The 14,631-nt window shown below is 33.2% G+C and overlaps 1 protein-coding gene across 2 annotated transcripts in view; it reads left to right on the top strand.

Annotated features, from left to right (window-relative positions):
* LRRC28 (leucine rich repeat containing 28) overlaps window positions 1-14,631 on the top strand; it is a 167,765-nt gene that overhangs the window by 121,389 nt on the left and 31,745 nt on the right. For both annotated transcript variants that reach the window (XM_044665420.1, XM_044665419.1), the window contains one exon: window positions 10,066-10,168. In XM_044665420.1, the coding sequence (XP_044521355.1) occupies window positions 10,066-10,168 (103 nt within the window). The remainder of the gene's footprint in view (window positions 1-10,065; window positions 10,169-14,631) is intronic.

Below are 14,631 nucleotides of genomic sequence, written 5' to 3'. Positions count from 1 at the left end.
TTATTGTTTCCTGTTGGAGTCATTAGCTTCTAATTGCCCAATTTTGATTTTTAGGGAGTTATTTTCTTCCTTGAACTTTTGTGTTTCCTTTTCTATTTGGCCAATTCTAATCTATTGGTTCTCTTGTCATCCCGTGGGCTGGACTGTACCCAATCTACCATTTTGTTGACTCAGGTAGAGATGTTGGGCTGGTCTGAGTTTTGCTGGTTCCCTAGTGCCACACTTGCTATACTACTCTTCCTTCTCACTCCATTAAGACATATCTTTCTTGCTTTCCTGTGCTTTGAGGCAGTTCTCTATTTTTGTGTGTTTGGAGGGTTTGAGCAAACAGAGCATTCCTTACTCCACCATCTTAGCTCCCAGCATCAAACTCATTGTAAGTTATTCTAAATTTTGTTAGAAGAAATTGGAGTTTATATAATATTATGATTAATTCTTCTTTAAGTCTTTAGTAAAATTCACTTGCAAGTCCATCTGATTCTGAGAACTTTGCCTTATTTGAGATTTTTGAAAGAACCCTTCTTACATAGATCCCAGGTAGATACTTTGATGTCCCAACAATACTATCCTTGGGCTTATGTGGTAGTTGTATAATGGCCATAGCGTATTGCATTGGTAGCCAAGTAGAGAAGCCAATCAGTTCTAGATTACTATAAGAAAAAGGCTACATTAGTTGTCTTTTTGTCACAGCCCATGCAAGTCTTCACTCTTCTGGGGCCCTACTCCTGGGTTCAGTACTGCTCCCTGTTGGCACTGCCATTTTGTTGAGGCCTGTTTTGTTGATTACTGACACTACTTACCACTGGAACCTATTGCCAATGTTGCTGGCACTCACACCACATGTCAAGATTAACTGTTTCCAGTGTACCTCTGAACATTGCTGTGGGTGCTGCAACAATCTCACTGTATCAGGGGTATGCTTTGGGTTTCATAGGGTTTAACATTTTAATTTAGTCTCTCATCAGATTAAGATTTCAGGTGTGGGTTATTTTGATTGTCACATTACACTGTTAACCCATATTGAGCTTCTAGGTTATCACAACCCCCAGATGACTTTTGTGTTCCATTTCATTTGTACTTTTTCTTCCATGTCCTGTGCATTAACTCCCTTGGCTGGTATCATTGCTCTCTTTAGGTACTTCTCTCTTTTCTTCTTCATCTGAATAAATCATGACTGCATCACAAGAATTTTGTTACTTCTGATATGAAAGTAGTATTTAATAATTTTGTGCTTATATGTCTTTTGTGTCAAAAACATATAATTGTGTCAACCTAATTTATTTGTAGTTTTGAAGAGACTGGTCATTAATCTTGAAGAGAGTGACAATTTATGGCTATTAAAATAATATAGGTTTTAAAAATACATTAAATTATTTCATCAATTTCTTTAGATAATTGTGTAGACATACTTTGAAGATTTTCATTTAGATTTAATACAGTTCAAATTCTGAAGAATAAATATGTATTTTCAAATCATGCTATATATATATTGTAACCCTTTTCTTCATTCTTGTTATCCTCTTACCAGATCCTTGGGCTCTGACTCTGGTACTACCCTGGGTTCTGATAAGTCAGTTTTGTCTTATCTTGCCCATGTAATTATCAGGAGTCTCCCCCCGCCATTATAACTGATAATCCTTTTGAAATGAATGGATATTTACAAAAATATTGCCCAGATTAACAGAAGAGGAAAGAGAATACTTAAATCTATATTGGGAAAAGAAATTGAACAAGCCTTAAATGAGTTTCCTAAGGAAAAGTTCTCAGAATCAGATGGACTTGCAAGTGAATTTTACTAAAGACTTAAAGAAGAATTAATCATAATATTATATAAACTCTTTGAAAAAATAGGTTAAGAAGGAGCCCTACCAAATTCCTTTGATGACATAAATATAGTTTTGATACCTAATTTTGGAAGTGAAGTGCAAGAACAGAGAAAGAAAACTATGTTTCCCTAAAAAATATTGGTTCCAAAATTTTAAATAAATTACTAGCAAGGAAATCGCAACATCATATCACAAAGATCATATACTATGACCAGGTGGGATTTATACCAGGAATGCAGGGCTGCTTCAGTATTGGGAAAACTAATAGCATAATTGATATTGTCAATAGCAAAAACACAAAAATTATATGATTATATCAATAAATGAAGGAAAGGCTTTTGATGAAATACAGTTCCTCTTAATACTAGAAAGCATAGGAATAAATGGAGCTTTCTTCAAAATGTTAAGGAGTATCAATCTAAAATCAAGACTAAGCATAATTTGTAATGGGTATAAACTAGAAGTCTTCCCAGTAAGATCAGAGATGAAGCATGGATACTTATTGTCATCAACTTTGTTCAATATAATATTAGAAATGCTAGCTATAACAATTAGACAAGAAAAAGAAAAAGAAGGAATAAAAATAGCAATGAGGAAACAAAACAATCACATTTTTCAGATGATATAATGGTATACCACTAGAGAACCATTGAAAATCAACTGAAAAACTAGTTGAAACAATTAACTACCATAGAAAAACTTCAGGACATAAAATAAACCCGCATAAATCATTAGCATTTCTATAAACTACCAACACAACCCTGCAGGAAGTGATAGAAAGAGAAATTCCATTTAAAATAACTAGAGACAACATAAAATACTTAAGTCTTCTTGCTAAGACAAACCTAGGAATTAGATGAACATGATTACAAAACACTTTTCACACAATTTAAGATTGGTCTAAATAATTAGAGATATATTCATTGTCTATAAGTAGAGTGAGTAATATGGTAAAAATGACAGTTCTACCTAAATTAATTTACTGTTACTACCAAAGAATTATTTTGTAGAGATAGAAAAAATAATAATGAGATTCATCAGAAAGAACCAAAGGTCAGGAATACCAAGGGAATCAATGAAAATATATGTGAACAACAATCATCAAAGCAATCTGGTACTAGCTAAAAAAGAGTGAAGAGCCAGTGAAATTGTTTAGGTATAAAATAGTATATTGTTAATGATCATAGTATTCTATTGTTTGATAAATCCAAGGATCCAAAGCTTTGGGGGCAAGAACTCACCATTCACAAAAATTGTTGGGAAAACTAGAAATTTGGCAGAACTAGGCATAAACAATAGCTCATATCATATACCAAGATAAGGTCAAAATGGATGAATAAATTTAGACATAGAGTGATATAAGTAAATTAAGGGAGCTTAGAGAAATGTAGCTGATCTGTGCATAAGGAAAGAATTTAAGACCAAAAAAGAGATAGGATCAGAAGAAGTAAAATGGATAATTTTAATTACATGAAGTTAAGAAATTTTCACATAAATAAAACCAGCGCAGCCAAAATTAGAAGGAAAACTAGAAACTAGGAAAAGAAATTTTATAGTGTGTTTCTCTGATAATGGCCTTATTTCTTAAATATGTAGAGAACAGAGACAAACTTATAAAAATATAGTACATTTCCTAATTAATAAGTAGTCAAAAGACATGAAGAGGCAGTTTTAGAAGAAATAAAAGTTATTAATAATTACATGAGAAATGTTCTAAATCTCTATTGCAAAATTAATGCAAATTAAAACAACTCTTGAGATATTATCTCATACCTATCAGATTGCTAACATAACAGGAAAGGAAAATGACAAATGCTGGAAGGTATATGGAAAAATAAAGACTAATGCACTGTTGGTGGAGTTTCAAACTAGTTCAGTCATTCTGGAAAAAAATGTGGAATTGTGGCCAAATGGTTATGAAACTATGCATACTCTGTGAACCAGCAGTACTATTACTAAGATTTATATTGAGAAGATATCAAAAATATGGAAAAGGACATATTTGTACAAAAATATTTGTTGCCACCGTTTTTGTTGTGGCGAAGAATTGGAAATTGAGGGAATGCTCATCAATTATGAAATGGCTGAACAAGTTGTGGTACATAATAGTTCTGGATTGTGCTATAAAAGATGGCGAGCAATGTGGTTTCAGAGAAACATAGGAAGTTTTTTATCAACTTATGCAAAGTGAAGTGAGCAGAACCAGGAGAACATTATATACAACAACAGCAATATTATAAAGATGATCAATTGTGAAAGTCTTGGCTTCTTTGATCAAGATAATGATCCAAGACTGTTCAAAGGATCCATAGTGAAAAAAATATTATCTACCTCCAGAGAGAGAACTGATGAATGCCAAGTGAAGATTGCTGAATACTATTTTTTTTTAACCCTTGTACTTCCGTGTATTGTCTCATAGGTGGAAGATTGGTAAGGGTGGGCAATGGGGGTCAAGTGACTTGCCCAGGGTCACACAGCTGGGAAGTGGCTGAGGCCGGGTTTGAACCTAGGACCTCCTGTCTCTAGGCCTGACTCTCACTCCACTGAGCTACCCAGCTGCCCCCGTGAATACTTTTTAAACTTAATTTTTTTGGGCTTTTTTGGGTATTTTATTTTGCAACATGACTGATATGGAAATATATTTTACATGACTTCAGATGTGTAATCAATATCAAATTGCTTGCCTTCCCAAGGATTTGGAGAAAGACAGGAAGGAGGGAAAGAATTTGGAATTCTGCATTTTTTTTAAAAATGGATGTTAATTTTTTTAAAAAACCCTTACCTTTGACCTTAGAATCAATGCTATGTATTGGTTCCAAGGCAGAAGAGTGGTAAGGGGTAGGCAATAAGGGGTTAAGTGACTTGCCTAGGGTCACACAGCTGGGAGTTGTCTAAGGCTAGATTTGAACCTAAGACTTCCCGTCTCCAGGCCTAATTTTCAATTCTCTGAGATACCCAGCTGCCTATTAAAATATTTTAATGTTATTGGGAAATATTTAATAAAATAGCAAAATCTATTTTTAAAAGTATCCCATGACAAAGCACTCATTGCCCCACCCTCCCACAGCCTATTCCATTTTTTTTTTAATTTTTTAAACCCTTAACTTCTGTGTATTTACTTATAGGTGGAAGATTGGTAAGGGTAGGCAATGGGGGTCAAGTGACTTGCCCAGGGTCACATAGCTGGGAAGTGTCTGAGGCCGGATTTGAACCTAGGACCTCCTGTCTCTAGGCCTGGCTCTCAATCTACTGAGCTACCCAGCTGCCCCTATTCCATTTTTGAATAGCTATAGTTATAAGGAAATTTCTCCTGAAATCTTCATCTCTGTTAACTTCTGCCCATTGCTCATAGTTTTGTTTACTTTGAATAGAACAAGTCTTATCTCTTTCACATGACAACCCTTTCAATACTTGAACACAGTGATCATGTTTTCTATGAGTTTTCTGTTCTCTGTGTTATACATCTGCATTTCCTTCATTCAGTCTTTTTTTTAAACCCTTACCAGAAGGGAAGTGTCTGAATCTAGATTTCAACCCAGGATCTCCCATCTCTGGGCCTGCTTCATACATTCTTATGTAATTGAAGCCTGTCATTGTCTTGGTTGACTTCCTCTGCAGAATCTCGGGATTATCAATGCTTTTTCTAAAATATAATGCCCCAAACTGAACACTGGAACATCCAGGTGTTAGTAGACTAGAACAGAATACTGTGAGACTCTTACATCTCTGATATTATGCATTAATCTTCTCTTAATGCAGTCTAAAATCTCATTTGTTTTTTTGATTCCCATTTGACACTTTTGACTTATAGTCAACTTACAAGTCCACTAAAACCTTTACATATTTTTTCAGATAAACTGCTTTCTATCTATACCTTTTTCAGTATTGTACTTAGGAAACTGATTTTTTAAACGTAAGAATAAGACTTATTTGTACACATTAAGATTTGACCTAAGAATAAAGGCACTCAGAATCATTTTGAATCCTGAATCTGTCATCTATTTCTCCCAGCTTTCTGTCATCTGCAAATTTGAAATCTGCACTTTTAATCCAAGTGATAAAAATGATTAAATAGCATAGGACAGATCTCTGTGATTCTCCACTAGAGACATTCTGTCGAAGTGACATCAGACTTTATTAATGACTCTTTGGGTTCAGCCATTCAACCAGTTTCAAATACACTTAACAGTAGTATTCACCCAGTCCACTGCTCTCTTTCTAGTACAGCAATAACATATTTTTCATAAAAAGTCATGCTGGCACTTTTCAGACATTGCTTCCTTTTCTTGATACTCATTAACTATTTAGCATTCCACTAGGGATCTGTATCAAACTCATTGAATTATAGTTTGTAGAATCCTTTCTTTCAAGAAAACAATGACCACAGTAACTACAACAAAGGAAATAGAGCCATGCACCAAAAGAAAAAAAAGGTTTTTTTAAGTCAATGTTAACAAAATTATAAAGATTGAACATGACTTGAATGAAGAAATGTGAGAAGACTTGCCCAATCCACTCCTTTGTGGAGGTGGGAAGTCCATAGAAGTACATTGCACATGTTGTCAAACTTTTTCAATGTAGAAAATGTACTGATTTTCTTGCCTCTTAATAAAATAACAGTATAGTTGTTTTATAGTTTTATAGTTGTTTTATATATAGTATGACTCTCAGGAAGGAGGAGAAGGAAAGATACTGGAGAGAACAATGAAAAGAATCCATTCTCTTTTATGAAAATTGAGACCTTTCCTGTGTGCTCTCTTGAAGTGCCTAAATTATTCTCCATGGAATCACTGACAAATCAATGATATTGCCTCAAGAAATGCATCATATAGTTTTCTCAATACCTTAGGATATATTTAATTGATCTGAACTTGATAACTTGAATTTAGTAGAGGAACAAGATGTTCCAATACCATATATCCCTACTTTGATACCTACTCCTATTAGCTATTTTTACAAATCATCTTTGGACTGGAAAAGATGGAATAAAAATAGCTGATGGGAGTAGGTATCAAAGTGTATAACCCGAGCAAGTCACTTAACCTCCGTTGTGTAGCCCTTACTGCCCCTCTATCTTGGGACTGATATTTAGTATCAATTCTAAGATAGCAAGTAAAGATTGTATTTTATTTTCTAAAGACAATATTAGCTATTTTGTTTTTGGCAGAGAAATATTCAGCAGTTGTCTATAATCTGTATTTAATCCAAAAAGTATTTATGGAATCCTTTTTTTGGGGGGGCTAGGCAGTGTACTAATGTAGAATCTAAGCATAAAAATAAGACAGATCTTGCTCTCAAGTAGCTTACATTTTACCAGGATAATTTAAGTCTCCCCTCTGCCCCTTTCCCCATTTTTCAGTTATTCCTATCCTATTTGTCAGATTTAATATTACCTCTATTACTTAGCTATTTCCTTTTTTATGATCTATACCATTGACAATATTGCTTCTGTTTCTTCTTTTGTTGATCCATAAATATATGTTCTCAATATTCTTTTCTACCCTGGTTTTAGGACTTCCTCACATCATATCTTTTATTTTTAATATTTTTATGTATATTGTTCAATTTTTTGCCAATTACACATTTTAAAAAATTTTATTCTTTTTAAAAAAAAATTGAGTTCTAAATGCCTTCTCTGCCTCCTTAAAAAAGAAAGGAATTTTATATAGGTTAAACATGTTCAGTCATGCAAAATATTTCCATTAACAGTTATGTTGTGAAAGAAAACACACCAAAAACTCAAGCATAACAAAGTTTTTCTTTCTACATTGAGACTCCAGTTATTTTTCTTGAGGTGAATAACTTTTTTTTCATCATAAGTCCTTTGGATCATTGTATTGCTGAGAATAGCCAAATCATTTATAGTTGTTCATCATACAGTATTGCTGTTACATTATTACATTGCAATGTTCTCGTGGTTCTGCTCACTTCACCTTGCATCAGTTCTAATAAGTCCTAAGTTTTTCTGGGAGCATCCTGCCCATCATTTCTTATAGCACAGTATTATTGCATCACAATAATATACCCCAACTTGTTCAATTGTTTCCCAGTTGATGGGCATCCTCTTAATTTCCAATTCTTTGTCATCACAAAAAGAGCTGCTATTAACATCTTTGTACATATAGGTCCATTTCATTTTCTTTGATCTTTTTGGAATACAGACCTAGTAGTGATATGACTAGTTCAAAAGGTATGCACAGTTTTATAGCCCTTTGGGCATAGTTCCAAATTGTTCTCCAGAATAGTTATTCCATTTCACAACTCCACCAAAAGAGCATTAGTGTTCCAATTTTTCCATATCCCTTCTAACATTTGTCATTTTGCTTTTTTTGTCATATTAGCCAGTCTGATAGGTGTGAGGTGATACCTCCAAGTTGTTTTAATTTATGTTTCTCTAATGGTGATTTAGAGCATTTTTTCATAGGAGTATAGATAGTTTTGATTTCTTCTCCTAAAACTGCCTGTTCATATCCTTTGACCATTTATCTACTGGGCATTTGACTGTTGTCTCTCTCTCTCTCTCTCTCTTTCTCTCTCTCTCTCTCTCTCTCTCTCTATATATATATATATATATATATATATGAGGCTTTTATCAGAGAAATTTGCTGTATGATTTTTTTCTCAGTTTCTTGCTTTCCTTCTATGTAGGTTTTTGTTTGGTTTTGTTTGGGCAAAAAATTCTTAATTTGATATAATCAAAATCATCTATTTTACATCTTATAATGTTTTTTATCTCTGGCCATAAAGTTTTCCCATGTCCATAAATCTGACAATTGAAATAATATGTGCTCCCTTAACTTAAATATAATATTAATTATAATATCACCTTCTTTGTCTAAATCATGTACCCATTCTGACCTTAATATATGGTGTGAGGTGTTGGTCAGTACTGAGTTTCTGCCATACTTATTTCCAGTTTTCTCAGCAATTTTTATCAAATAGTAATTTCTTGTCCAAAATCTTGGATCTTTGGGGTTTTTCAAACACAAAATTACTCAGCATATCTTTTAAAATATTTTTAACTTTTACCTTCTGCTTTAGAATTGATATTAAGTTATCAGTTCTGAGGCAGAAGAGTGATAAAGACTAGGCAGTTGGGGTTAAGTGACTTGCTAATGGTCACACTGATGGAAGTATGAGGTCAGATTTGAATCCAGGACCTTTCATCTCTAGGCCTGGCTTTTCTTCTGAGCTATCTAGCTGCCTCTAATCATATCTTTTAACTGTATAACACCATTGTCCTTTTAGCTATCCTGCTCTTTTTGAACCAAGTAAACTCTTTCAGAGCCATATTCCAATCATAGGCCACTAAAATACTTATTTTCTGTGTCTTTCTATGGTGCTATAATTTTCATTGATTTTTAATTAGAGCAAAAAAAAAAAAAGATGTGGTAGAAAGAACACTGTATTGGAAATTAGGAAAGACCTAGGTTCCCTTCTTGTCTTTGATGGGGAGTATCTTTGTGATCAGGGGCAAGTCATTTAAACTTGCTGAGCTTCAGTTGCCTTACCTATGAAACTGTTATGTAAAGTTAAATGCAATGATGAATATAAAATACTTTGCAAACTTTACAGCAACATAAAAGATTCAGTCTTTGTTATTGGGAAATAATATTGCCCTTCTTGAATGCAGAGACTTTCATTTTTCTTTGCAACTATAGTACCTTAAGTCAGTTTCTTTAATATAGGTACTTAATATTTGTTGAATTGAACATAAAGACTAATGTTATTTTAGTCTTCTCTCTAACTATTTTTAAAATCTGGAATAAAAGTACATTTTAATCTATATTCAGTTTCAGAATTTTATTTGGTATTTGTCTCTTTTTAATTAGAATAGAAAAAATGGCAAGACTTGGAGGCCTTAGATCATGTAGGCCAACTTTCTTTTTTTACGGAGTAGCCAACAAGTCTCAGGTTATATGATTTGCCCAGGGGCAATCAATATGTTTGTAACAGACCCAGAACTTATAAGGAGCATAAATTTGGAGTGAGAAGGGGCATTACAGGCCATGTAATCCATTGCCTTCATTTTACATATGAGGAAAACAGAAATTGAAAGAGGTTAGAATAACTTGCCCAGGGTCACAAAGATCATAAGTAGAAGAGCTGGATATGGATAAAATTCTTCTGACTCTAAATCTAGTTTTCTTTGAACTAAACCATCTTAAGGCAAACCTAGGTCCAGTGTTCCTTCATATCGCCAAAGCTATTTCTCTTATTATATCCTTTTCTGGCCCAGATTTAGGTCGCTCTCGAGAACTACAATATGTATATGTGGATAACAACATTCACCTGAAAGGCTTGCCCTCCTATTTGTATAATAAGGTCATCGGTTGCAGTGGGTAAGATTAATTTCACATTTTATATAATAAACTTTTATTTTTCACAGGTAGTTATTTCTACTTCATTTATCAGTAATTGTATAATTTAAAAAATCTTTATTCTTGATACTACTGTTATGAAATCTTTTTCACTAGTATAGAAAAAGATAATTAGAAGCAAAAAAATGTAGGTTTCATTTGAAAACATTTTAAAGCATTAAACATTTAGTTCAAATAGTCACCTACTTAAAATATCTCCCAGTTAAAAGAAAAATAAATTCAGATGCATTACTGCAAATTGAATTCTAGCAAACTTGTTGAAACTAGAAGATTTGCCATGAATTTAGTAATTTTCCTCCTACAAAATTGCAAAGTATCTTTACTACAGTTTAAAATGTTTTCTAGGACCATAACTACAGGAAACATTTTAAAATTAGAATGTTAAATATTGCTCCAATAACAGAATTTCATTCTAATGACCTGGAATGACCAGTCAGCTAACTGGAACCAACTTTGGGGTCTTTAGGTAAAACAGTAAAAAAGTTTGTTGCTAATCAGGTTTGCCAGAAAAAGAGACTACTTCATGCGCATCGGCCATGGGTGGGGGAAGAGTGGGGGTGAAGGGGAAAGTAGGGGCATGAAGCATGTAAACATGTTAAAAATGAATATTAAAAAATGTTTTAAAAAAAGAGACTACTTCAACATAAGCAATAAAAGAGAAGTCAGCAGTGTCTGTGTTGGATCTATTATACCTTTGACTCCTCTAGCCCCTCACATATAAATAACAAATTGATCCTAGCACCACCTCTCCAAGTCTAAGCAAGCCAGTATTACTAACGAATAACTTAAATCTCTCAAGATACTAGATACAAAGAAATTAACAGACTTCCTTTTTCAAAGGGACAGAAAAAAAAAGATTCAATATCCCTGGACTAGACAGTTTATTCTATCCTTTGTAGCTTTAGCATTCTGTGATTCTGTGACACTACTTATCCACCACCTTTTATAAAATTTATTTAATTATATACCAAGTGTTTTAGCTACACAGTAATTTTGAATAAAAATGGATTCCATTTTAATTACATTTTGTGGAATGTACCACATTCATTCCCTATAACAGTACTATTAGTAGCTTTTCTATCCCATTATAAAGTAGTGGACCAAAATGCTGTCTTTAGTAGCAAGATGATCCAATATATTTTCACTGTTCTTTGGCAGTATGGTTCAGTGTCTGAGTTTTAATTCAGAGCAGCACCATTGCATAGAAAATTATATTGAAATTTAGTGTTTTATAGCATTAGTCTCTTTTTTTCTATTTTTATCTTTAAATTAATGGCTACCAATCCCACCTCCTATTTAAGGAGAAAAAAATCAACAACAAAAGAAAATAAATCCCTCAATACATAGCTATACACTACAGCAAAACAAATTCCCACATTGGGCATGTCTGAAAATGTATATCTCTTCTGCATTTTAAGTTCCTTTTGGCTTTTGTCAGGAGGTGAATGGCATGTTTCATTTCCATTCTTTTGGACTTGTGGCAATCAGAATTCTAAAATCTTTCACCATCTGCTTTCTCTTTTTTACCAGTTGGCCATTTTCTCCCCTTCATTCTTCAAATTATTTTTTTCTCCCTTCCTTATACTTCTTTACATACATATTCTCCCTCTGTTTTTAACATCTTTTTCTGTTCTTTCTTCCCCTTTTTGCTTAAAATGACTTTTAAAAATTATTGTTCAAAATAAAAATTCTATAATAATTCTCTTTTAATTATTTTATATATTATAAGAAAGAACTTTCATGTTAGTTAAATGTCCTTAATTAGTTTCATGTCCTTAATAGAATTAAGGACAAAGTACATTGAATATTTTAATCTCATAGCTTATGCAGTTCACAACTCAAGCACTCCTCATCCTCTATAATATATCATCTGTCCCTTCAGCAAGTTTACATTTTGTTTAAAAACTGAGATTGGCTAAATAGCATGTCTTGCCCTTTTATATAAGCATTTTTACATTAGTAGATTTATTTTCATTGTGGATTGTCAGACATTAAATTTAACTGGTCAATTTTCAAATAATATTTTTTTCCTCTTCATTTCTCCTTATCTGTTTAAGAGACAATGAGATGCAGTATGGCAGAGTACATAAAGAGCCAGGCTGGAAAAATAGGAAGACCTGTTTTCAGGATCAGCCTCCTGACACATTCTGTATATATAGGCTATACAGGCAAATCACTTAACATTTCAATATTCTTGGCAATTCTCTAAGACTAGTAGTTGAGAAAAGATGTTGAACTTTATTTGTAGCAGTTATTTATGCCAATGAAATCATAGATCCAGTCCTCCCTGTCATTTTTTTTCTCTCTCTCCTTAAATGGGGACCTTAGTGATAATATTTCTCTCTTATTTTCCTCTTGCCAACTTTCTCAGGCCATCCCTGAACCTATTCTAATCATCCAGGCAGTGGGAAAGCCCACCGCTGGGATTACCCATCTTCCTTTGTCTTCCTTCTTATTTTCTTCCTTTGGCCTATGCTGTCCCAGAGTTCCAAATCTTCCAAATCTTTCTTTCCACCATGCAGCTGGACTTTTTGTTTAATGTGTGCCTTCCCCAACAAGAGTGAGAGTTTCTTGAGCAAGCAGAGACTATCTTGCTTTTACTCTTGTTTTCCCCAACACTTAGCAGAGTGGTTGGCATATAGCATGTGTTTAATAAAATTTTTGTATTTCTTCATGAATGGTCATTTCTTTTTTCTTACTTTAAACAAAATTGTAGCTGTCTTGACTGTTTTTGAAGTATTCATAAAGCTTTTGAACTATCTAACTCTTTGTTTCTCCTTTTTAAAACCATTTTACTACTTATTTGTTCCTCTACCAGATGTTGGGCAGGGCAGTAAAAAGAAGAAAAACAAACTTTTTGTTAAAGAGAAATAAAATTGAAATTATGCATTAAGTTTTGTTCTGTTTGTCTCCTTAACAAACAGAAGCTATTTTAAGTTGTGTCCTAGAATTTTTATTTAAAAGGAACATTGGAGATCATCTAAAATTATAAGGGTTTACGTACATGTGTAACTCAAAAACTTCCTCATATTCCTTTCTTGTAAAAACTCTGATGTAGAATATTGCAATTCTTGCAGCACTTCTACAGATGAGAAAATTGGGGCACATAAAGGTTCAGTTATTTGTCCAAGATCGCAGTAAGTAAATATTGGCATTAGTATTCAAGCCCCCATTTCTCTTCATTTCTAAAGCTAATATTTTTTCTCCTATATCACACCACCTCACAATAATGAATACAATATAGCTTGATCATATTCCTCCTCATGATAGCGTCAGGAGGAAAGAGATTCAATCATAACACATCAGTACTTTCACTTCTGTGGCTACTGCAACGAACCAGTAAATAAGCTTTGAGGGACAAAAAATCATTACTGATCCTTATAGAGAGCCCATACTTCTTATAAGATCATACAGTGGAAAAAGGGAAAAGGCATAAAATATGAATTTTGGAGTGACAATATAATGAGGTTGCAATAATTTAGGTCCACAAATGCCTTATTGACTAATTGTGTGTTTTTTTGCTGCTACCTACCTTCTATAAAGACTTCATGGATACAAACACAGATGTAAACAAATGACCTAAATTGCTCATTTCTAAGAATTAAAATAAAAAAGAATTGCAAATTGAGGGGATGCCCATTAATTGAGGAATGGCTAAACAATTTACAGTATTTAAATGTGATAGAATACTAGTGTGCTATAAAAAATGATGAAGGGGATGGTTTCAGAGCAACCTTGAAAGATTTATATGAACTGATGCAAAATGAAGTTAGTAAAACTAGGAGAACAATGTATGCAATAATAACAGCAGTATCGTAACAATAATCAGTTGTAAAAGACTTAGCTATTCTAATCAATATGGTGGTCCATGACAATTTCAGAAGACTTTGGATGAGAAATGCTATCCTCCTTGAGAGAGAGCTGATAAACTTTGAGTATATATTGAAGTGCTTTTTAAAACTTTGTCTTTTTTTTTCACAATATGTCTAATGTGGAAACATGTTTTCCATGGCTTCATATGTATAAGTATCATGTTTCTTGTCTTCTCAATGGATGGGGGGGGTGGAGTAAGGGAGAGAATGTAGGATGAAAATAAACAAATTAAAATACATATATATATATATATATTCATGTCCTTTGATTCAGTGATTTTATTGCAAGGAATATATTTCAACGACATGATTGATTAAAAATAAAAGGTTCCATAAACTTGAAAATATTTATAGCAGTATTTTTTACATTGACAAACAACTGGACATAAAATAGATGTTCATCTTTTGGAAAATGGCTAAAAAAATGTGGTATATAATTGTAATGCAATATGACTGTGCCATCAGAAGTAACAAATACGATTACTACAGAGAAACATGGAAAGGCAGATGAACTAAAAGTGAGGTAAATAGGGACAAGAAAACTTCATACAC

This window comes from Gracilinanus agilis, chromosome 2 (assembly GCF_016433145.1).
Source record: "Gracilinanus agilis isolate LMUSP501 chromosome 2, AgileGrace, whole genome shotgun sequence".
NCBI classification, from domain to species: domain Eukaryota; kingdom Metazoa; phylum Chordata; class Mammalia; order Didelphimorphia; family Didelphidae; genus Gracilinanus; species Gracilinanus agilis.
Note: the sequence above shows the minus strand (reverse complement) of the source record. Positions and strands in the feature narration are given on the sequence as shown.